The sequence below is a fragment of the Patagioenas fasciata genome, chromosome 4 (assembly GCF_037038585.1).
Source record: "Patagioenas fasciata isolate bPatFas1 chromosome 4, bPatFas1.hap1, whole genome shotgun sequence".
Lineage (NCBI taxonomy): Eukaryota > Metazoa > Chordata > Aves > Columbiformes > Columbidae > Patagioenas > Patagioenas fasciata.
The window spans coordinates 76,800,914-76,823,915 of NC_092523.1; the positions used below are offsets into that span (position 1 = coordinate 76,800,914).

Consider the following 23,002-nt stretch of genomic DNA (forward strand, 5'->3'; position numbering starts at 1 on the left):
CGGGCAGTCCAAGTCTCTCTGAGATCAGTATGCAAGCATTAACCACAGATCTATTACAGAGACGTGCAAAGCTGTTTCCAGATACCAGATTAACAAATGTGTCTGTTAAACCAAACACTTGCATCCATTCATCACTACGCACAGCACAACAGTGCAACCGGAGAGGACGTGATCTTCCCGAACCCAAATACAGCAGCCGGCAGGGAAACCCAACCGAGCAGAACCCTGTTATTTGATAGAGGTTCTGCAAAAGGGCAGCAGGGAAGCCCTCAGCATGGGGGCAGGACCCCAGGGGCAAACACAAGCCTGTACTGTAATCGATCTCACCATAAAAATAGAGTCTAAACGAATGCAAGCAGTGGTTACAGATTTTTTAAAATAGATAAATAAGCAAGCAAATAAATAAATAAACACAAACAAATCTACATTATTCACCTAAGGGGGAGTTAGGCCAAAGCTAGGCATCCTAAAAACTGTATATTAAAAACCAAGCTGTCTCTGCTTAGCTGTCACCTAAAGCAAATTAATTTCCCAAATGCTTTCCCCTGTGTGGCTTTGAAGTTCCCCAGATATTCAAGTTTGTATCCCACGAATACCACGGCAGAGCTCAGCAGCTAGGTGTGTATCTCCCATACAAACTCGATCAGGATCCAGAATGTTCCTTGAGGAATGTGATAGAAAAAGCTTTTTGCGAGCACTTCATACATTTGTCTATTAATGGAGATGATCTGCACCATTTCTGCAGAAACTAAAACCCTGCAGGAAACAAATTCAGGAGAGAGTCCAAATAATACCAGGTTCATGAGTTAGTGAAGGGTAAGAAATAGTCTCTGCTTTAGAGAATGTGTCCGTATTTTGGAGGCAGGTAAAAATGAGTGTTAGTCTCCAAGGAAATCATATTAAGTAGTAGACAGAGCAGAAAGGAAAAGCAGCACTACACCCCAATTCTCAGCACATCAGGATTGCCTGTAATGTGCTACAACAAAAGGAGGTCAGTCACAGGATTCCTAACACAGATGACAGTTTAGTACAAATACAGCATCTTGCAATGAGAAGCATCAGAGAAGCGTAATAAAGCAGTGGCACCAAGGGCTGGGTAAATGATGCAAAGTCCTTCATCACTGTGGCCTTTCAGATAATAAAAATATAGCCCAGCACACTTTGTCACTGAGACAACAGGGTGTGAAAACCATTACACAAGTCCAGCTATCAGCAATTCCCTTTTTAGACCCACTGAATACTGCACCTTTCCTCACTAGGTTCCTTTTAGAGGGATTTTTTCACCTCTTTAAAAGTAGCTACCAATGTTAATTGGACCGATAAAAGCCAATTACTGTGCTCTGTCCCCCTTGAAGCATATCTTCTGTCTCCCCCATGAGGTCGTTACGTTATAAAAACTGGATAATACACTGGGGTGGTAGGCTTGGGGTACTGGTTTCGTTAGGGAGATAGAGGTGAAAATGTATGTGAGATTGAGGTTATTCGTGCTCACAGCTAAGGTTGAAGTTGCTTTGGGGTTGTTCCTGCTATACCTAAATCAGCCAAAATGTCTCTCTTTAAATAGCAGGGCAGGGGGGGAGTCCAGGTTGTAGCTGTTAGAGAGGGTTGTTTACCAGCATAGGGTGACCTGGCACTAGCTCTGTGTTCTCTACCTGCCACATCTCTGACCTGATCTATTTGGTAAATACACACCTTTGCATTAGCACAACCTTTGGCGTTAGGCTGCCTTGCCCGCCTAATCCCAGGCCTAAGGAGCTCCGAGCAGCTGGAAGCGTGCAGCCTAAGCTCACGTGGGAAGCAGGGAACATCTGTGTCTGGGATCCACTCCATCTGCTAGGAGGCCTTTTTGTTCCACTCCTAGCACTCCTGTGGACAAAAAAAGGAAGGGGGTGGTGAAGGGGGGAAATAACTTTATCTCCTCCTACATCTTGAACACTGTTCCCAAAGGGCTTCATGGCCCGCAACTTGGTTTCTCTTGCCTGTGAGGAAAATTTCAAATGTATCCTTGCTGCAGACACTTCAGCCAGAAATAATTTTTAAATAGCAGGTTGGATGTAACCTTATCTTCTGCGGGGTTCTGTAAAATCTAGAGGTTTGTTTTTAAACAGTAAAAAAAAAAAACAACATAAACCTTCTTCTTTCTTGCTGAGGAGAGCATAAACAGCTAATGCTTCAAACAGACAGAGGCACCAGACAGTTATATAAAAACAAACCGCTAGATTCCTGCATGTGGGAGTGTGTGCTCTCAATTTGGTGCCTGTGTCTGGAAATGGGTCTCCCACAAAATGCCTGAACCAGAACTTGGGTGTTGAAGGCTTGGAGGACATGGCCTTGGGTTGTCTGGGGGCTCAAGCAAAGGGTCCTTTGTAACCAGGGGATCAAGGATCTGGGGTCAGCCGTGGGAGTGGAAGAGCCACAAAGTTTTACATTTTTACTATTTTAGTAAACAGCTGAAAAAACCTTGAAGAGGAGCTCTAGGGATCAGCATGTACCCTCCTATCCTAGAGCTCTGAGTATTGTGCTTGTTGTAGACCTGAAGAAAATAAAAACGTTACAGCAAGCAGAGTCTCCTCACAACTTTATCGCCCATTGAATGTCTATCTGCAAGAGTAGTCATCATGCTGGGTACCCTTCAATATAAACACATTCATTAACACCTACTAAAGTGGTGTTTTTATGGTCAGATTGGTGAAGCACATGAGAGATTGAGCCAGTCTTCCCTCTGAAGAGCTATTCAGCCTTAGAAGGGCCAAGGTTTCTCCCTGAGCTTGTTCCATACTCAGAGATGGCCTGGGCGTCTCTCAAGATCTATTGAGTTCTGGAGTAGCGCAATGAATTGTTACTTTTGTGGAGATGAAAGAGGTAGATTCACTGAGCTCTGAGGTTAAATGGATAGCCTGCCTTTTATTTTTTTTTTTTCTGAAGTAGAAATAACTGTGCTGTACTGAAAATGGCACCTAAAAATGGGGATAAGGCTTCATTTCAGGGAAATACAGTCAGGGATTTGAAGTGCTCAAGCTGAGGACATCTACACTGCACTAACTAAACATTACATGCAGAACTGAATTCGTGACGGGCAGGTTTTAACCACGGTTTCTGACACATCCAGTGAGAGAAATGGGTCTGAGGCAGGGTTGCCCTTGGTAATCACGCATCTCTTGCGCAAGACGGAGGTAAAAATAAAAACCAGAGCACGTGTGTGGAGTTGTTGGCCACACACCCAGTGCCACGATGAGCAGATGCCACATCATCCTTATTCAAACAGCACAGGGCAGACTCCTGTCTTCGCTAATACAGTCTAATAGTTTCTGATCCCAAGCCCTGAACATAATCTCCTTCAGGCTGGTTCTGAGGTGCTTTGGACGCTAAGTCAATTAACTTTATTGGAGAAAGCTTCAACCAGCAGCATGGTGGACCTAAAGCAACTGGAGCGAAAGGCGAGGCAGAGCTCAGCTCGATGCAGGAATGGGCCCTGGCAATTGATAACCCTTCATGAATGAGTCGGGGCACTTGGTGACTTGTGGCAACCACCTCTGACACCGCAACACTGGCCGAGGGCGGTCGGCGGGTCTCCGGGCCGGGCAGCTCCACCAGGGAACGCCAAGCGGAGCCAGGGCGCTGGCTGCGGCACTGGGGCAGCCCGTGGTCAACACTCCCCGCGCTGGGGCCGCCGCCGACCGCGATTCACCGCCCCCAGCCCCTCGTCCTCTCCTGGGCCGTCACACTGAACCACCCCCCGCCCAGGCGCTTGTCCCTTTAAATGTGGGCGTGGCCTCTCCCGCACTGCGCATCGTGAGGCCGGCACCGCCCCGCCCTGCCATTGGTTGTCGCTGGGGGACAGCGGCCCGCCCCCGCCCGCAGCCATTGGCTGGGGGCGAGGCTGGGGTTCCCGGATGCAGGCGCGCTCGGCGGTTATAAAGCGCCGGGGGAAGGCGGGAGCGGGCGCAGTTTGAATCGCGGTGGGTCGGGGCAAGTCGGCGTTGCCGCAGGGGCGACGTGCGTGTGGGACGCTCTTTTTCTTCTCTCTGCACCTGTGCGGCGCTGCGCTGCGGTTCGCGATGGTGAGGAGCGTCTGGGGCCCGGGATTCGGCTCCGGGTGGGGGCGAGCGGCCGCGCCGCCGGGGGGTGTGAGGGGCTGAGGTGATGGCGGCCATGGGGGTGAGGCGGGAGCGCGGGAGAGGGCAGCGCGCGCCGGTAGGCACGTTACCTGCCGGTTGGCGGGGAGAAGGGGGCAGGGTGGAGGGGGGGTGAGTCGCACGCGCACTAGCGCAGCCGGGAGAGGGAGTGGTGGGCGCGCATGCGCATGTGGCGCTGGGTGCAGCGGGAAGCGCGCATGCGCTTGGGCAGTGAAAGGGGAGGGCGGGGCGGAGCGAGCGCATGCGCGGGAGTGGCGCTGCCCCCGTGGGGCCTCGGCTCTGACCCAACTCTCTGCCAGGCCGGGGGTAAAGCTGGGAAGGACTCCGGGAAGACCAAGACCAAAGCGGTGTCCCGTTCTCAGCGGGCTGGATTGCAGGTGAGTGGGGTATGGGTAAAGAGAAGTCATGTTGGTCTTCTATCTCTTGGTTGGTTGTACTGTGTGGAAAGTGCACAGTCTGCCTTTTGTCTGTTGTGCAGAGTGTTGTAAGGATCTGTTTGACCCTTGAGTGTGTTAATGTCTGCTTTGAATGTTTTTAGACCTTTTGTGTGGGAGGGAAGAGAATTCCCTTGTGGCTGTTGCTGGTGGTTAGAACTGTGGAGCTGCTGATGTGAATCACAGCATCACAGAATGTCAGGGATTGGAAGGGACCTCAAAATCCCCTCCAATTCCCCTGCCAGAGCAGGAACACCAGATGCTGTTACACAGGGTGGTGTCCAGGTGAGTTTTGAATGTTTCCAGAGAAGGAGACTCCACAACCCCCTGGGCAGCCTGTTCCAGGCTCTGCCACCCTCACTGAGAAGTTTCTTCTCAAATTTAAGTGGAACCTCCTGTGCTCCAGTTTGTACCCATTACTCCTTGTCCTACCATTGGTTGTCACTGAGAAGAGCCTGGCTCCATGCTTGTGACACCCACCCTTTAGATATTTAAACATTAATGAGGTCAACCCTCAGTCTCCTCTTCAAGCTGAAGAGATTCAACTCCCTCAGCCTTTCCTCATACAGGAGATGCTCCACTCCCTTCAACATCTTTGTTGCTCTGCCCTGGACTCTCTCCAGTAGTTCCCTGTCCTTGAACTGAGGGGCCCAGAACTGGACACAACTTGGCACACAGTCTTATTAGCTGGGCTCCTGAGTGTTTAAATGTAGCCTTGTTCCAGTTGTACTTCTGCCACTGGGATTCTCTTGCCCAGTGTGAGGTTTGGAGTAGTGCCTTTCTTTTTCTGTCTCTGTCACAGCCTGTTCATACTTCTGTTATTTTCCAGTTCCCTGTTGGCCGCATCCATAGGCATCTGAAGTCTAGGACTACCAGCCATGGGCGTGTAGGAGCGACCGCCGCTGTGTACAGTGCTGCAATCCTGGAGTACTTGACAGCTGAGGTAAAGCTCCTACAAGGGGTGCAAGCAAGTTGGTTGACTCTGAAATAGCATCATGACCAGAGCCTGCCATATTTTGCCAGTGTGGACTAGGCTGTGAACCATTCACTTCCTTTGAGCTAGTTTTAAGTTGTGCATCATCAGGAGACTGTGAAGCACATGAGACCTTTTGCTCTGCAGTTTGTGTAGATCAGGTAGCTGTGATGTGCAGGAGAGATGGGAGGTGTAAAGTGTTTCATGAAATGTGGTAACAGTGTGTCATATTTGTCGTAAACACTCATTGGGAAGACTAAATGAAAGGGAAGAACTCTTTCAAAAGAGGCATTGTTTGCTGACTTGGTATTGCTAATAGTGTATTTATCACAGAGAATAGGATAGCTTAAGGCCATGCAGTTGGTCTCATTGACTTTTATAACTCAGTTTAAAAATTATCTTGTCCTCAGGTTCTTGAGCTGGCAGGAAATGCATCCAAAGACTTGAAGGTGAAACGCATCACTCCCCGTCACCTGCAGCTTGCAATTAGAGGAGATGAAGAATTGGACTCTCTCATTAAGGCAACAATTGCTGGTGGTGGTATGTAAATTGCTCTCTAACTGTTAGAGCTGAGTGGCAAGAACTCTGACATGGCACAGGTTGCTTAATGCTGTCATTTGTTTGCAGTGCAAAGTTTAGAAAAATTAAGAGAAATAACATGGTCTTAATTGTTCTTTCTTAGGTGTAATACCGCATATCCACAAGTCTCTCATTGGGAAGAAAGGACAACAGAAAACTGTCTAAAGGATACCAGGATTCCTTGTGATCTCAGGACTCTAAGTACTTAATTGTCCAGTGTTGGTGATTCCAGTGGACTGTATCTGTGAAACACAATTTTGCCTTTTTGTAACTTTGAGAAGCTTTGAGCTTTCTAACAAACCAAATTTCTGCATTGAAGTCTTAACTGTATTTAAGTGTTACCATGGCTTCAGAGAAGCTATTGTATTTGTAGTGGGTTTTGGTTGAGCTGACTGCTTTTGGATTGGCTTAAATAAAGGAAATGTTTGGTTTTGTACAGACTTTTCATCCACTAGAGTGGAAATATTCAATAAATGTTATATCAAGACTGATGGTTTCTTGTCCTCTAACTGAAAAATGTTTCGACTGTGCAGCTCAGAGTTGTTCCAGGAACATGTGACTCAGACAATCCTACCAGCTGTGCTTGGGCTGTCTGGAGACACAGTCCTAGAATACTGCACTTGGCAACTGCCATCAAGTGTGATGGTATGGGGGTTTTATCCTGCAGTTGTGTGACAGTTGCCTATAGTAGCAGCTATGCTATTTAAAGCCAGTTTTACTTGATGTCAGCCTTCACAGAGGGAAGGCGTCTGTTATGAAAGAGGAAGAAGGTAAACTGAGGGGATGTTGAAGAACCAAAACTGATTTTCGTTGTGGCAGAGCCTGACTCCTTGCTGTTTTTTCTTAGAAAATATCAGAGAAGTGCATAAAAAACAGGCTGTACTGCAGCAGCCTCTGCTAGCTTGTAGGGTATGAACTTTTAAAGAATCTAAAACTGTTTCTAAGGTCGTAGGCAAATGGCTCTGTCTTGGTGAGGCTTTTCCATGGGTGGGCTTTACTAATGTTGGTTGTAGGGATCTGAACTTGGTTTCTGTTAGTGGTGAACAGCCCAACTACACAATTAAAATGTAAGAATGGGGTGTTACAGTTTCAACTTCTGCTGTATAGCAGCAGGTAAAAGGGATTCTGGTCACATCTTCACTTGTGCTTCTCCAGCTCTCTGCATGTTTATCCTTCACAGGGAAGGCCTGGCTGTTGCTTTGGTGAGGAGAAACCTCATCCTTGTGGTGAGGTAGAAGCTGTCAGGCCTGGGGCTGGGGGCAGCAACATCCAGAACTGCCCCTCCAGCAGTTAGATGCTTCCAATAAAGCTGCTTCTGCATTGAATAGGCTGATGTGTTTCTAAAGCCTCTTTCAGGTGATAATCTCTGCTGCACCACTCTGGCTGGAAGGTGTTGACCTAGATCAGAGAAACAGGCATTCAAAGATATAGGAACGATCTCAGATCCTTCATCTAGTTAGTCAAGATAATACATCATGGCGATTCTCAAATTTATGGGAGAGGCTCATTTCCTGGCCTCCCAACCTAGCTTGGCTACAATCTTTATTTACAGCTTAGCGGGAATATTAGTTTTAGGGATACTGGTCTGTATAATGACAAGGTGTTTCTTGTGGTGTTACCAGAGTACTGGAGATACTTATAGCAACTGGAAGAAACATCAGAAGTTAGAATCTAGTAAGTATTTTGCAAAGACACTAAATAAAAATCATCATATTAGTGAAAGAATTTACTAACCTCTTAGAAAAGGGGGGATTGATACAGGGAACCTAGATCAGAGCTGTTGGTTAGACCCGTATTAACTGCACTGGGGCAGCACCTGCGTGCTTTCCTCCCAGCAACGCTTTCTTTGCCCGATGCAACTGATGTTGCTAATTATAGTGAGTGGTTAAAAGGTGCTGACAAATACCTCAAAGCACAGTTTTAAGTGACGACGCGTGGGCTTCTGCCCCCGTGCCCGGGCCGCAGGGAGGCCGGGCGGCGCGGCGCTCCCCGGCCCGCAGTGCAGCGCAGCGCTCGCACACGGCGGCGCCCGCTCGCCCGGTACTTTTCCACCGCACCGGCTCCCTGGGGCGGCTCCGGGCCGGGACCAGCCCGGCACGGCCCCTTTCCGGGGCAGCTGCTGGAGCCCCGGGGCGGGCGGCGGCGCATGCGCGGCGGTGCCCGGAAGCAGGCGGCGGGCCGGGCTGGCTGCCGGGGCTGCGGTACCGGCGGCGCGGAGCGGAGCGGGATGAGCCCTGCGGAGTGAGCGGAGCCCCCGGCCGCCCTCCTGCCCGCTCCTCTCCGCTCTCCGCCCCGCCCGGCTCCGCTCTGGCTTCAGGCCCCTTCTCCCTGCGCTGCGGCGGGCGGAGGCGGCGGAAGGAGAAGCCCATGGAGGGGAACCGGGACGAGGCCGAGAAGTGCATCGGCATCGCGCGGGAGGCGCTGGAGGCCGGGAACCGCGACCGTGCCCTGCGCTTCCTCGGCAAGGCCCAGAAGCTCTACCCGACCGACACGGCCCGAGGTGAAGCCCGGTCCCCTCCCGCACCTTGCGGCCGCCCCTCCTCCCCTTCTCGTTTGGGGGCCCGCGGGCGGAGCGGGGTGTCCCCCGGAGCGGGGTGTGCCCCGGAGTGGCCGTCACCCGGCGCGGCCCCGCGGGATGAGGCGCTGAGGGGACCCAGCGGCGCGTCCTCCGCGCTGCCCCCGACCCGGCCCGGGGTCCCCGGCGCTGTGCGGGGCTCGGCGGGGAAAAAAGGCCCAGGAGGAGCGAGTAGGGTTCGGGGAACTCAGTGTCAGTGGTGGCTGTGGCGATGGGATTGGGGTTGGGGTTGTGTCCTGCCTTACCGGAGGGTTTCCCTGAGGCCAGCCCAGCTTCTCGCCTCAATTCCTCCCCTTTAGCCATCACTGTAAGCGTAGTCTAACAGACTAGGCTTAGACCCGATTAACAGCAGCACACGCCATGCTGGGTTGGCTTCTTTTCTGTCACTCCGAATTACCTCTCGCTCACAGCTTGTGATAAGAGCTGCTTCGAACTGGGCAGCACCTTCATCCTCTAACTTTCTTGTGGCGTGGGTTTTCACAGCTTCGTTTCCCATTTGGTTGTACAGTAGCTATGTAAGAATTGCACACGGGTTTAACTTGCTTGGAGAAAATGGGATTGGTGGCTCCTCCTATGACTTAGTCGGCTCTGTGGACACTTGCTGTATTAAGACTTGAAAAATAATTAGCATCTTTGTAGCATAAGGTGCTCGCAAGTTATTTTTTTTTAAAAGAAACAATAGTAAGGTTTGAGTGTATGTAAAGTTGTTACCCGTCTTGGAGTCTGTGTCACAAGGTACCTCAAAATACCTTTGGATGCATCAGTGACTTGTTTACCATTTCTGGAACATGACTTTGGGGTGAAATCCTGACTGGAAGTGGTCTCTGCTCCATTCTATTCTATAGTGAAGCCTTTAAGTCAGGTGAGCTGATTCGGTCAACATTTTCTGCCCTCTTATTTCCTGACTTTATATGCAAACAATAAGTGAAAGCCTCATCAGTGCTTTTCTTTGTAGCTTTTTTGGGTGGTTTTGGTTTTTCCTTCTGCAAGACAGGATGGATGTTGCTGGTAAATCTCTTGGAAAATAACCACTGCTTTGGATCAAGAATGTGGCACTGTTTGTTTTCTTGCCACGCTGCATACTTTTCTGAAGTAAAAACAAGCAGAAATTTGCCATATCCCTCTAAATTTTTCTGGCTTAGGAAGATGGCATGAATGAAAATACTTTCACCTTTTTGAAGCTGTGTTGATCAATAGGCAGGAAAGTTGAGGGTTTAAATTCAGCTTCTTCCACCAAAGAGAGTGAATAGTTTTGCCTGCTTCACATAACTTATTACAGTCTTACACCTCGAGAATAAGTTATAGGAGCTCTCAGGGAAAAAGTCTCCATCTGATTTATGTTTTGAGTGCTTTTGTTTTGTTTTTTTTTTCTTCTTAAGTAGGACTGCTACTACATAACCACCATTGTAAAGAACTCAGTGCAAGAAATAGATGGCTAATTAGGCTATTGTCTGTAGGACACTTGTTTTATTCACTGTGGAAATTAGCAAAGTATGTCACAAATGAGGTACAGATACCGTGAAAAAAACGGTAGTGTTGTGGTAGTGGCCTGTGATCTGGGGAACTGTGTACTGAAACTGAATGCTTCACAGGATTTCTCTGTGATGTTAAATAAGTCACTTGGCTTGGTTTCTGTCAGTGGCAGCTAATTGTTTGTGCTTCATTTTTCAGGTATTCAGCTTGAAACAAGGGCCTGATTTGTGGAACTGGTGGGCAGTTAAAGCTCCATCTGAAGCTAGTGAGAATTGCAGATGCCCTAATACCACTGAAAAAAATCAGGCCCTAGGCCTGATTTGAACTAGGTACTTAGAAATTAGGAGACTCAGGTAACTCGTAATGTTTCCATACTTCAGTTTTCTAGCTGTAGAGGTTGGTAATTCTTTTTAATTCTTCCCATTTCCTCCCAAAACAACACAAATTCACTGATTTTATTTTTCTTTAAGTTTGAGCCACTTAAATAGCCCCATTAAAAGCATAGTAAGCTGCAAGGACACAGAATGTCCTGTTTCCGGGACAGGAACTGTAAGGTGTGCGATAAATTAGAACTGGAATTTTACACTGAAGAACAAATGAAATGACTGCTTCATCATCTCATTGTAGTCTTTTAGATCAAAAGTGAGGAGTACACTTAAAAAAAAAACCCACACAACATTAATTCATTAGATAATTAAAAATATGTTGTAGCACATACCCAAGAGAAGGAAACAGTTAAGGTTTTGTAAGCTCTCTTAGTTCTGACACAAATTATTTTACAGCCGTAATGTGTTTGGTTTATATGGCGGTAGGACAATGGGGTGCAGCCCTAGTTGTCACTGTGCTCACTAATTTTTCTCTTCAGGGTATGGATTAGAAGGTAGTTCGTATCTATTTGTCACTGAAGTCAGGGATGGTTTGTTGTATCTTTGTTATCCTTTTGGGAACAATTGCCCACCGTTTCACAAATGATGTTCCATCAGTGATAAAAGCAATGAGAACGGTAGCGCTCAGTCTTTTACTGATGGGAGCTTCTTCCTCCTGATGTTATAGGGGATTGCGAGCAGGTTTTAGCTATTGTCTCGAACACAATACTATGTGTGGTTTGGTGTTGATGATATTTGCATGTAAAGTGCATTCAGCACTAGTTCAGTCATCAGTGAAGTTTAGTTTTGCTAAACAAAGCTTCTGCCTGAAATACGCTGACTGCAGCAGTGCTATTTTAAGGCTTTACTAGTGTGAAATGTGAGGTCGGTGCTTATTTAATGATACTTCGCTAATGACTTCATAGCAGCAGCGTTCATGCTGACATCATTCTTTGCTAGAAGACAGCTTTACAATTCAGCTGTTCAAAATATCGTTTGATTATGATTTTTCCTAATGATTTGTCTTGCGACTGAATGGAAACTAAATTGCTTTGTCTGGAAAAGATTTGTAAGTGTGGATTTAAAGATAGCAAAGGACAAGATCTCAGTTTAAAAATTAGGTACTGTTCTTTCTGGCGTTGAAGGCAGAAAATGACGTTAAGGACAGCTTTATTTTTTCAGTACTGCTTAAGAATTTCTTGCATTATTTCTGACGCTGCCTGTAAAACCAAGCTTTTCAGTAGTACGTGAGCTTAGTTTTTAGGGTGTCGTGTCAGCGTGAATTCTGAATTCAGCCGTTCTTCCATTAGTGAAGGCGAGGTCATGTTCAATGCATAATGGAATCAAATGCACTGCAAGGATCTTTCATTCATCAGCAGGTAACAGTGCACACAAGAGAGCCTTCGGACACATTTGGAGATAACATTCATTGTCTTACCTCCTAACAAAATAAGTCTTTGGTTCCTGTATGTCCTATTTTAAAATACCTAGATGTACAGGTGAAATTTTCTTTAATACACTGTTAGTACTACAGTTCTAACAGCTGGTTTTAGCACCAGCACTTCACGGAAGAGTCAAAGTTCTTTCCGAATACCTGAACTGGATCTTTTATTTGAAAAAAGCAATGGCCCCTGAGCCTTTGTATGGTTTTCTTTTTCAACACAGAACAATAGCACGTTTGTATGTGCTGTGTCTTGCTATCTTAAGAAGTTAATACTTATGGATTTTAATTTGTTTTTTGCAAGTGTCATGCCCTGTCTTCTCAGCAGTGCAGCTCCATTATGGGGACAGGAGGTCTCAGAAAGTGATTAGGAAGTAGTAATTTAACAGTGTAGTGCAGCCAAACCAATTCATTGAAAGATTTACCAACTAAGCTTGCTGTAAATGAGACACTGGGTGGTAAAAATGTGAATTGTTGCCTATACCTGTGTTTCTACCATTATTGCTACTACAAGCATTAGTGCAGGGATGTGGAATTTCTAGAGCAGGATTTGCAAAACTGTCAAGTAAGCATTTCTAGAGGAGAAGTCAGAGTCACATGTTTGATAGGATCCCACATGATACTGTGGTTAAATATCTAATGTCACTGAACAGAAAAGGAGTAATTTTGGTTTCGGTTATCACTTGTCTGGAGCACATTCAGACAGAAAATGTTTCATTTCGAGGGCGCTGTCTGTTCGTATCTCTGTTCTTGATCAGTCCTTAGCCTGCACACGCAGTCACCTTGTTGGAGTTAATACTTCATTTACCTCAAAACTTTAAATGCCATAACGGATAACATCAGAATAAACTGTTGCAAATACTTGGATGTGCTTCAGCTGTAACCCATAATGCAACTAGAAGCTCTCCTGTTTTCCAGAGCTTCATTTGTGGTGAAAACATCCTCTCGGTGTACATCCCAGTGACTAAACATTAGCTTTTTCTTTGTTTCTGCAGTAAAAAGCCTGGTCTGATGGATTGGGGAATCTTGCCGAGGCAGGCGCGAGCACAGGACCAGCACTGAAGTCTCATGACTTTCTTGTTCAGGCCGAGTGTAGCTTTTCATCTCCAGCACTTCAGACTGCTGTGGCTGGCGGGTAATAAGTGAATTAATAAGTAAAAGCAAATACTGGAGGGATTTTAAGAAGCACATCTTAGGGAAGTGGTTCTTCTGCTCTTAAACAAAGCTCCGCTTTCTTTTCTTGCCCGTGCTTCTGAGAGATATGAGCTATAATGTGTAGGTTCCTGATTTTCTGCTGCTCTGTGGGAAACCACGATAGTCAGAGGAGACGTTTTAAAATTAGATATAGGAGAAGAACTTGCAGGCTGCATCTCACTAACTTCTAGAATAAAATATGGGTTTTTTATCAGTAAACTGTAACGTGCTTTCACAGCGAGTGGGACATTTTTCTTTAGGAGTTCTTATTCAGGCATTTTTTAATGCAGATGGTAACTCTCAGTTGTTTATGAAGCAAATTTGGCCTGTGTAGTTTGCCACCTTGCTCCAGAGGGATCTCTCTTCAAGAAGGATAGACGATTTAATAATCTTTGATCCACATTATGCTTCATGTGCAGTCTCTTAAGTTAGAATGGTACTGTTTCTTATTCATCAGTAAGACACGTACCCCAAAATACAGGCCTGTATCCCCAAAGAAAAATACAAATTTGTGTTTGATGATGTATTAAAACTGCTAAATGTGAGATTTGTTGGAACGCGGAAGGAAAGATGCTTTCAGGATCTAGCAAATGCATGCTGGTTTTCAATATCCAAGTCTCAAGAGTTGGGTATAGTTGGCTGGTCCTGACTTACCTGTGGCGTTTAACAGTAGTTTGAATTTCAACTGGTGTTGCCTGCAAGAGGTATAGAGCATCAGTTTGTGTCCACTAATGGCTCAGGTTACAAATAGTGATGCACTGTAGCAACCTAAAAGCGCTTAGTCTCCGTATGGAATAATTTGTAGGTTCTTTAGAGTGTTAGTTTAGTTCTTATTTTCTATTTACAGTTGCTTATTCGGGTATTCTGATGTTTTCACCCCAAAGAATGGATTCAGTGCCTCTAAAAATTATGTAGAGATGAAGGACCTGGACAAATTCTCTCCAGTATTAAATTTCGTTGGCAGAGATGGAGGGGAGTCCAGCCACTAATTATGAAACATTTTTCCATCGTTTTGCCATGAAAAGGAGTTTCTAGGCTGGCTTCGGAAACATTTGCGTTACAAAGCGGCGGTCAACAGGGAAGGAGAACGTAGCAGATAGTCTTCTACAATGTGGTGCTCCCATTTAAAATACTTGCGAGCCCCGACTTTATCACTAATGCCTATAATGATACTATGATATACTGTTGTTTTATAGTTTTGTTGGAAGCTATTATGAAGAATGGAAGTACTGCTGGGGGAGGCGCTTACTGCCGAAAACCAGCCAGTAGCAATGATCAAAGTAAGCCCAATAGCACGAAGGAGAGCAATGCATCTGCTGCAGGTGAGAGTGGAAAAGGCTACACCAAAGACCAAATGGAAGGAGTATTCAGGTATGGACTTGCTTAAATACATCACTGCTTTTTGTTCTGTGTATCATGTGCTTATGCTTTCAGCTCTAGCAACTAAAGAAGCGATGGAAAAGTCAAGGTTAGCTGAGAGGGTTTACTTGTACTGAGCTGTGACTGCAAGGAAGAGAAGAGTTTTGCTATGTTTAAGCACAGTATGAGACTCTGTCACCTTCTGCTAGAACAAGGATACTCGGCTTTATATAAAGTAACCTCGATGGTTTAAAAATAAAGTACTCAAAATAATTATTAAGTAGATCTTCTTTTAAATAGAAGAAGTGGTGAAAATTCTGCAGCGCAACTTGCGGGACAGTGTTTCTTTTCCGAAATATTTTTTTGTATTTGTGATATCTGAGTTAACATGCTCGCTCCTGAAGTTATTTTCAAGCTAATCTTGCCATACAGGCTGGTCTTAGACCGATGTTAAAATTATTGCCTTCTAGACATACAGCTATCTGAGAAGCACTGAAGCACATAGTCTAAATTGCGTTATAAACTCTGTCTGAACTTTGTGCAGCGTGACAGTATTAAGATGGGGTAATATCAGGAAGGGAGGATGTGCAAAAAGAAACAAAGATGGATAAAAATGTCCTTTTGAGGCAAGTAACTTATGTTATCATTACAGACTTTTGGGCTGAAGGAGTGAGAAAAATATTGTTTGGTATGTGCCCTGATTTCTGCTAAAGAAATATGAATACAGCCAATTTAAAACTGCACACCTCCAAACCTGCCTGTATTTTCAGATAAACCTAGCCCAAATAAAGTGAACTCAAGAGATCCTCGTCTCCTCGTTTGTGTAGGTTGGGTGGACTGCTGTGCCAAACAGAAAATTGTGTGGGGTTTTTCGTGTGTGAAATATGCGTTACTGTTCATATTATCTTGGGATCATTTCCTGAACTTGAGTAATCTGTTCATCTGTGCTAACAGTGAGGAAAAAGCAGCTTTTCGTTGTTGATACAGCAGCTCTGCATTCAGGCAGGTAGACAGCAGCATCTCTGACACTGTTATCCTTTCCATGTTGCTATTTAGTAGAGCTTTTCATTTACCATCATCTCTGCTTAATCAATGTTATTGCCCTTCGTGATATATCTGAAGTAAAACCTGAATAAGCATGTATGTTTTTTCGCCACCTTGAAATATTAGCTGTTAAAGCGAATGCAAAATGTGTGTGCACGCTTGTGTGAGACAAAATATCCAGAAGGAAGTCCTCTGTAAAACGAGACGTAGATCAAATTAAGACATGTAACGCATTCCCAGAAAGCTGCTATATAAGGCAGGTTTGTATCAGTGCCATTCCGAGCCGCAGTCTGCTTTCACATCAGGCTCCCTGCAAGTTCTTTCTTGTTGTTGTTTTTCTATTACCAGAAAGTCGTGTCGCCTACTTTTCTCACGAGTAAAATGATGCTGTAGAGCCAGCTTTTCTCCATGGTGTGCTCTCCTGGTATGGGGTGTTGCTTCCTTGAAGGAATTCGCTAGATGCCAGATATTACAAAATTAATCCAGTTTGTTGAGATCAGAATCAGAATTAGGGGTATTCATGAAAGTTGCATATTAAGGATAATCTCAATGCGACATTGCTTCTTAGTACCTATTTCAACAATCTGCTTTGTGGATATAAAATTTGAGTTTTTAAAAATTACCCACATGTTTGCAAATATGTTCTGCAGGCTATTACAATTGCTTATTTGTTTGTAATTTACACACCATTTAGAAAACCAGCTGTTAATATCTTGACCTTAGCTTGAGTGATGCTACAGTCCTTTGGTGTATCAGTTTATAAACCTTTGGAGAGACTGAATTTCGGGTTAGATGTGCAGTAATCAACAGAACAAGTCCCCAGTTCTTATTGGAACTTCTGTGAAGTTTGTCATGGTGTCAGTCAGTGACATCAACGCGCTACGTAGAAAATTTGTGGTTAGGAATTAAAAGCACGTGTGCCTCGCCAAGGAGAATAGGATTAAATAGAATACAAACAGTGGGCTAAAACTTACTGGAAAAATATTGCATGTTCAGTGATGATAGCTGAGGGAAAGTTTGTGTTTAAACCACAGCGAGAATGAGCTTTGTAGTTGGAAACATGGTGGGCTGCATGTGTTACTGCTTCAGGCTTTTCCGATTAAATAAAACGCACCCTCTGGGGAGGGAATTCTTCAGAGTAGAGCTTGTCACCACCATATCCTTCTGCCATACCACACTGGAATGGTTTTCAGGCCTGTGAATTGGTTAAGGAAATACTGTGTGAAAAGTGGTGATTTTAAATAGATTTTTTTTTTTCCTATAAGGGAAGAAATTTCTAGATGGCAAGGCAGCGAAAGTGACAGCTTTTAATACATTCTGAGCCTTACGATGAATTTGACTCTGTCAGACTAAGTTGCTTTGTGTGCTTATGATTTGAAAGGTGGTCATTATCCTCAGGTATTCTTCCCTCTAGCAGTTTTTGGTTCTATATTAGTAATTGAATATAGACTGAGAGAAAACATTCCCGATCTAACTACACATGCCTTTTCCAACCCTTTTTTATAAGCTCTGGTGAGCGGTCAGACTGACTCGGAGGTCTGTGACTTGGATCACTCACGAGTGTTCCTGGAGTTGTCTGGCTGTCTTGAATTTGCTTCTGACCACAGATTTAAGAAGCGTAGTGAAGACACACTTGGAGCACTACAACTAATTTAACTGCATTAATTTGTGTCGAGGTGACTCTAGTAATGCTGGTAGGTCTGAGTACAAACAACACCTCTGTGCTGTCTATTTTTTCCGCGTACACAGGGGACAGTGATCACTAGCAAGCTACCATAACACTGCTGTCGAGCATTACGTGAGCTTGCAAACAAGTTGCTCGACAGGGAGAAGTGGGAGATGCAATGTCTTTCCACTGATTGCATAAGCACTGGGTGATGCTTTGTGGGAACCAGCGCTATTTCAGTGTGGCACTTTGAAGCTTGGGAGATCAAAAACCACTTTGTTAGTTTTGAATTGAAATGCTTTGAAAATACCACCTGTGGCGCATACGTCCTGTTCTTAATGATGCTTATCTTTTCACCAAGGGCTGGGTCAAGTTGCCTTAATGCTTCAGGTGACCTGTGTATCACAGATACTGACAGGAGACCAGCAGAAATATATGTTAGGACCCATGATAGACTTATGTCTCTTCAGAGCAAGTGCCGTAGAAGTCTGTAGGCAATCAAATGCTGTTTGAGCAATGTCAGCTTAAGATGAGTGCACGGGAATCAAATGCACGACAAAAAAGGGTGAATTTGCTTTTGGGATGCTGTGGTCTTTGCTTTAAAGCGATTCCTTCACTGTTTGATGTAGGTTATTGGCATTTTCTTGCTGAGATAAATGAAGTATTTGTATAAGAAAGAAAATTTAAACTTTTTTTTTCCTTCTAGTTCACTTAAAACAACTGAAGAAGTGCTCATCAGTATTATAGTTAAAGAGTTCTTAATTTCCAACATTCTGTTTGTCATATCTGCCTTCTCATACCAAGCATGCAGACCTTTTGGAAAGGTTTTGTGGATTGTCATGAAATTGAAATAAAAAAATAATCAGTTACCTGCTTTGTATTAATCTTTCCCACTTCTTTTTATGCTGTCAAGGCTGTATTATCTGTTGTTTACTACAGGATTAAACAAGATAGTTTTGGAGATATAGGTTGTACACTTTACACAGACTCCCTTTAAATGATCTTAAAATTCATGTGGTGTCTGATGTCCCTCTTTAGTAAATAAGGCATAGCATAAATTCTATATAACCTTTTGGATATCTGAAAGATAACCACCATCTTGAGTAGTAGGCTGGATTTGGATTGCTGCCTTGTGAACACTGTGGTGTAATATGGCTTTTCCAGGGCCTGCCCTGAGGAAGAGAGCACAAGAATGGAATTTTGTGTTTGGGCCTCTGAGCTAGAACCAAACCAATAGAGGCATGAGGGCTGTAGCAACCTTGCAAGGCAGGGTTAAATGTCATCCAGTAGTGGTCAAGAATAATCAGCAGTTTGATTTGAATTGATGGAGTAAACCAAGAATTTGCCTCTACACATTTCATGGATCAAACTAGAAGGAGCGTCAGTTACGTTAATTTTTCCAGGCCTCCTGCTGAGACTTCTGCAAATTCAGCAGAAGTTATACCATTACTTTAACTCCATGTCAAGAAGATAAATAACTGGAAGTGGAATACTAAGAGCAATCCACATGTGCTAAAATGGAGGGAAAAAGGGGGCAAAGAAATGGGGACGTGGCTTTAATTAGGCTGGTAGAACTGCTGTGAATTGTTGAAATATTCGGTTGAATGCTTGAGAAAGTCAAGGTGGAAATCACAGTCATAGAGCCTGTCATGGAAAAGTGGCACAGAAGATACAGTGAACTTAATCAGAAAGCTCCTGTCTTTAATCCACACTTCTTACAGCTAAAATGAAAGCTTAAGTATGCTGATGTAAACACAGCCGTGAATAATTCATGTAATATACACAGGAGAGACAAACTGACCAGGCACACCCAGGAGCAAGGTAGCACACCAAACACCCTAATGTGTTGTTGAATCTTCCAGTAAAACAGAGACCCAACATTTCTGGTGCATTTGTTGCAGAAACTGTGGGGGTGCTGGTACCAGCTTGAGTTCTTCAACAATACTGTAACTCTTCCAATTTGGAGCCCTTTGCGCAGAACATACCTAGGTGATCCAAACTGTGACTGGCACATTTCCCAGTTCACCTGCAAGATGCCATTTGGCATCACTGGAAACTTGAGCCTACGTAGAAATTGATGCACATTTTACTGTGTTTTTCTGCTTGGCTCTGGGACCAGAAGTCAGCGTAGGTTCCTCCTGCTCAGCTCTTTGTCACTAACATCCACATTGCTGCTCAGCCATTGCTTTGGGTTGAGATCTGAAGACGCCAACAAGGCCGAACACCGAGCAGGGGTTGTGTGTCTCGGCGTTGATCCTGTGCAGAAGAAAGGAGGGCAGTGTAAATGACCTAAGGATTGGTTACAGCTCTGCAGGCAGCGAGCCCTGAGCGTGCCCATCCTGACAAGAACACACAAGGGCGAGTAGAAGCTGGAGGTGACCGTCATAAATTCACAGGGGCTTCTGTGTTTGAGACTGTTCAGCCTAGGGCAGCAGGTCAGGGTATGAGGGGGGTTGGAATATTGAATCCTAGCTTCGTACAGAATTAGCAATGTATGTTTGTAGAATATTTTGCTTATCAAAGCAATTGCTAGCAAAGACTTAAGTAGAAATGTGTTACGCCTTGGTAGAACACTTGTTTCTTGACAAATGTCTGATGAGGAGCGGCTGAGGGAGCTGGGGCTGTTCAACCTGAGAACAGGAGCTGAGGGGAGACCTGATCGCTGTCTGCAACTGCCTGGAAGGAGCTTGGAGCATGGAGGGGTTGGGCTCTGCTCCCAAGTAACAAGTGATAGGACCAGAGGAAGTGGCCTCAAGTTGCGCCAGGGGAGGTTTAAATTGAATATTAGGAAAAAATTCTTCCTGGAAAGGGCTGTCAGGCATTGGAACAGGTTGCCCATGGCAATGGTGGAGTCACCATCCCTGGAGGGGTTCAAAAGGCGTTTAGATGAGGTTCTTAGGGACGTGGGTTAGTGCTGGAGTTCAGTTGGGTTATGGTTGGACTCGCTGATCCTGAGAGTCTCTTCCATCCAAAATGGTTCTATGAAACAACAAGAGCTCATTTGTGGCCCAGGTCCAGGACAGCTGTTATGTGGTGACGTTCACCCCTTTGGGGGACAGGAGCTGTGCACCCACCAGGCAGGTTTCTCCCTGCACGTCCCCACCAGGATGTGGCGCTGGTTTGATGCGCTGGCTCTGAGCAGATCCTGGTGTGTCATGTGCTGACTTGGATGTCTTCTGCTTCATACCCACCATTCCCGCTTTTCCCATGAGGGCTTCCCAGTGGGGGTTTTTCACTGGTTGCCAATGGGAAGAAATTCTGGGGTGAGTTTTTGAGGGTTAGAAGAAGAGATTGGCATTTCTTGGGTTGTTATTTTTTCTTCGGTTTTATTTTCTCTTCTGCATCCTAGAGTTGTAAATAAATGCTTATCAGGTGTGTAAAGAAGTAAGCTTTTTTTTCATGTTTGCTACTTCCATGAGAAATGACCATATGCGCTTGGGGAAAAAAGTTGTTGAGGACGCACAGCGCTTAAAAACACTTGAACTAACATTTAACACTATGGTTTTAATGCTAACAACGTAACTTTGCTAAACATGGGTGACTCACTACCTAATTTTATATCAACTAAAGTTCTGAAGAGTCTGGTCCACAAACAGATAATTCAGATGCTGAATTATTGACGATGAACTTAGATTGGCTGCTGAGATGGTGATTTCTTGAAATAAAAGCTTAGTTTGATACTGTTACACTTTTAAATAAAGCTGTCTGTTCTTGATACAGTTCATAACTAATCCAGTGTTTGAGGGTAAGGATGAAGATGTTTTTACACTATCAAATTATATTTCTTATTGTACAAATTAACAAACAAAATTTTCCAGTATTTAGAGTATATTTAATGTGTTTTCTTTCTGTTCTGCCTTGATGATGGATTCGCTGTGTTCTTTTTAATTAGCTCTATCAGTTTCCTAACTGGTGCTTATTAAATGTTGCTTCAATGTAATGAGCTATATTTATTTCACAGGATGTTTGCGTTGGCAGCTACCTGCATACATTCACTTCAGCATTACAGCGAGACTTCCATAAAAGCTCGTGTTATTTGAACACAGGAAAAGGGAGCCCTCAAATGCAAGTGGATTTGATCAATCTGTGAAGGACCACAGGCGATGGTGGGGTTGTATTTTTCATGTTAGCATTACCCTAATTACAGGGTACCCATTCTTCTTTCATGAAAATGCTGAAAGCTCGCTTACCCCTTTTTATTTTTTCCACTTGGCTGTGTATAAGTCTTTGTAACATTAAACCCATATTTATGTAGAAATCTGTGCATTTCAGAGAACGTGGACGCAGTTACAGCCATGTGAATAAACTCACATAAAGTTTTTAAAGTATTTATGGGTGTAGTTCTGTTTCTTGCTGAGACCAGCCCTTTTCTTTTGGGATGCACCCAGCATCAATGTGCCTCATTCCTGCAATGCAAGGTTGTCATTCGGCCTTATATCTGAATTCTTTTTAAGGTGTATTTATTGGTTTGGTCAGCATTCCTGCACACATAAAATTAATGCTCTTTCCACCCCTGTAACTGCTCTTTCTCTCTTCTGAGTATTGAACAACTTACCCAACTATTACCCCATTTCCAGATTTTGCTTTTCCTGTCTGACTAGAGGAAGAATATTTCTGACTTTTTAAAATTGCTACATTGAACATATGAGGTGAATCTGTAATTGCTGGAGCTGTTACTGTTCTCTGGATTTATATAAATGCTGACAGAAGGTTTGTTAAGCTCCAGGTGTGTTCCCAGCAGCAGAGGTGTTCTCACCTGCCTTATTTCCTTAAAAAGTGAATGTTTAAATGGTGTTAATGCAGAAGGGGAGGTGTCATTTGGTTTGTATCATGCATACCAAGGTGCACTTGCAAAGTGAATTTGGAATCTTCATTTTATGTATTATTAACAGCAATATTCATAGAATTGGGGCTGAGGAAATGCTACAGTAATCATAAACTGAAACCTTTTATTGCAACTGTAGTGGTTCTAACTGTAGAAGAAATATAATAAATGTATATAGTAACTGATTTTGAGTGCAATAGTTTATTGTGCTTAATAGCGAGTTTATTATGAAAAATTGCATTCTTTGTTTCTAGAGTGCAATTTAGATATATTTTAGATTGAAAGCAAGAGATGTATTGCATCAGCACGATGTGTTGCCTCATCCGCAGCTGTGTTCTAACATACTTTTACATCTTCTTGTTGACAATATTTTGCTTCATTTTCTTTTGCAGTATAAAGAAATGTAAAAACTTTTACGAAGTCCTTGGGGTGTCAAAGGATGCAGGTGAAGAAGACCTCAAGAAGGCCTATAGAAAACTTGCTTTGAAATTCCACCCAGACAAAAACCACGCACCCGGAGCAACAGAGGCTTTTAAAAGTAAAATACTAGTTTTACTTACAATTTATTTTATGGTTAAACTTTGTCAGATTAAAAGAAATTCATCTGCGTTGATCACTTGTCTTTTTACAAAAACGTGGTGCTTTGTTGCTAATATTAAACTGACATTTTTATCCAATAGAATATTTGACCTTTATTATCTTAACATATACCTAGAGGTATAGATAAATAATGAGGGGTTTTGCAGTAGGGTTCAGTTTGAGAGGACCGACTGTAATTTTCAGGTACGGGGGGCAAATACTTGATCTGTGAAACCCAATTGCACTTTATTACTGTTGTTGACTTAATGTAGCAAATTGAATCTTACTATCTTGAGCTTGAGAAAACCAGAGTAATACTTGATAGCAAAACACAGTTTTTACTGAATTATGTGCCACGC

At 44.2% G+C, this 23,002-nt stretch overlaps 2 protein-coding genes across 3 annotated transcripts in view; both read left to right on the top strand.

Annotated features, from left to right (window-relative positions):
• The first annotated feature begins 3,903 nt into the window (after positions 1-3,903).
• Positions 3,904-6,609, top strand: H2AZ1 (H2A.Z variant histone 1). The gene is made up of 5 exons (XM_065836537.2): positions 3,904-4,061; positions 4,436-4,513; positions 5,400-5,513; positions 5,954-6,083; positions 6,226-6,609. The coding sequence occupies exons 1-5, from the start codon at positions 4,059-4,061 to the stop codon at positions 6,285-6,287; spliced, it is 387 nt and encodes a 128-aa protein (XP_065692609.1). The 5' UTR covers positions 3,904-4,058; the 3' UTR covers positions 6,288-6,609.
• Positions 6,610-8,278: 1,669 nt separating this feature from the next.
• Positions 8,279-23,002, top strand: part of DNAJB14 (DnaJ heat shock protein family (Hsp40) member B14) — a 28,151-nt gene continuing 13,427 nt past the window's right edge. The window contains exons 1-4 of one of the 2 annotated variants that reach the window (XM_071808242.1): positions 8,526-8,622; positions 12,972-13,111; positions 14,367-14,541; positions 22,457-22,602. In XM_071808242.1, the coding sequence (XP_071664343.1) occupies positions 13,045-13,111; positions 14,367-14,541; positions 22,457-22,602 (388 nt within the window). In that variant the 5' untranslated portion in view covers positions 8,526-8,622; positions 12,972-13,044. Of the gene's footprint in view, positions 8,623-12,971; positions 13,112-14,366; positions 14,542-22,456; positions 22,603-23,002 lie in introns of both variants that reach the window. The other variant, XM_065836308.2, reaches the window with a different exon arrangement.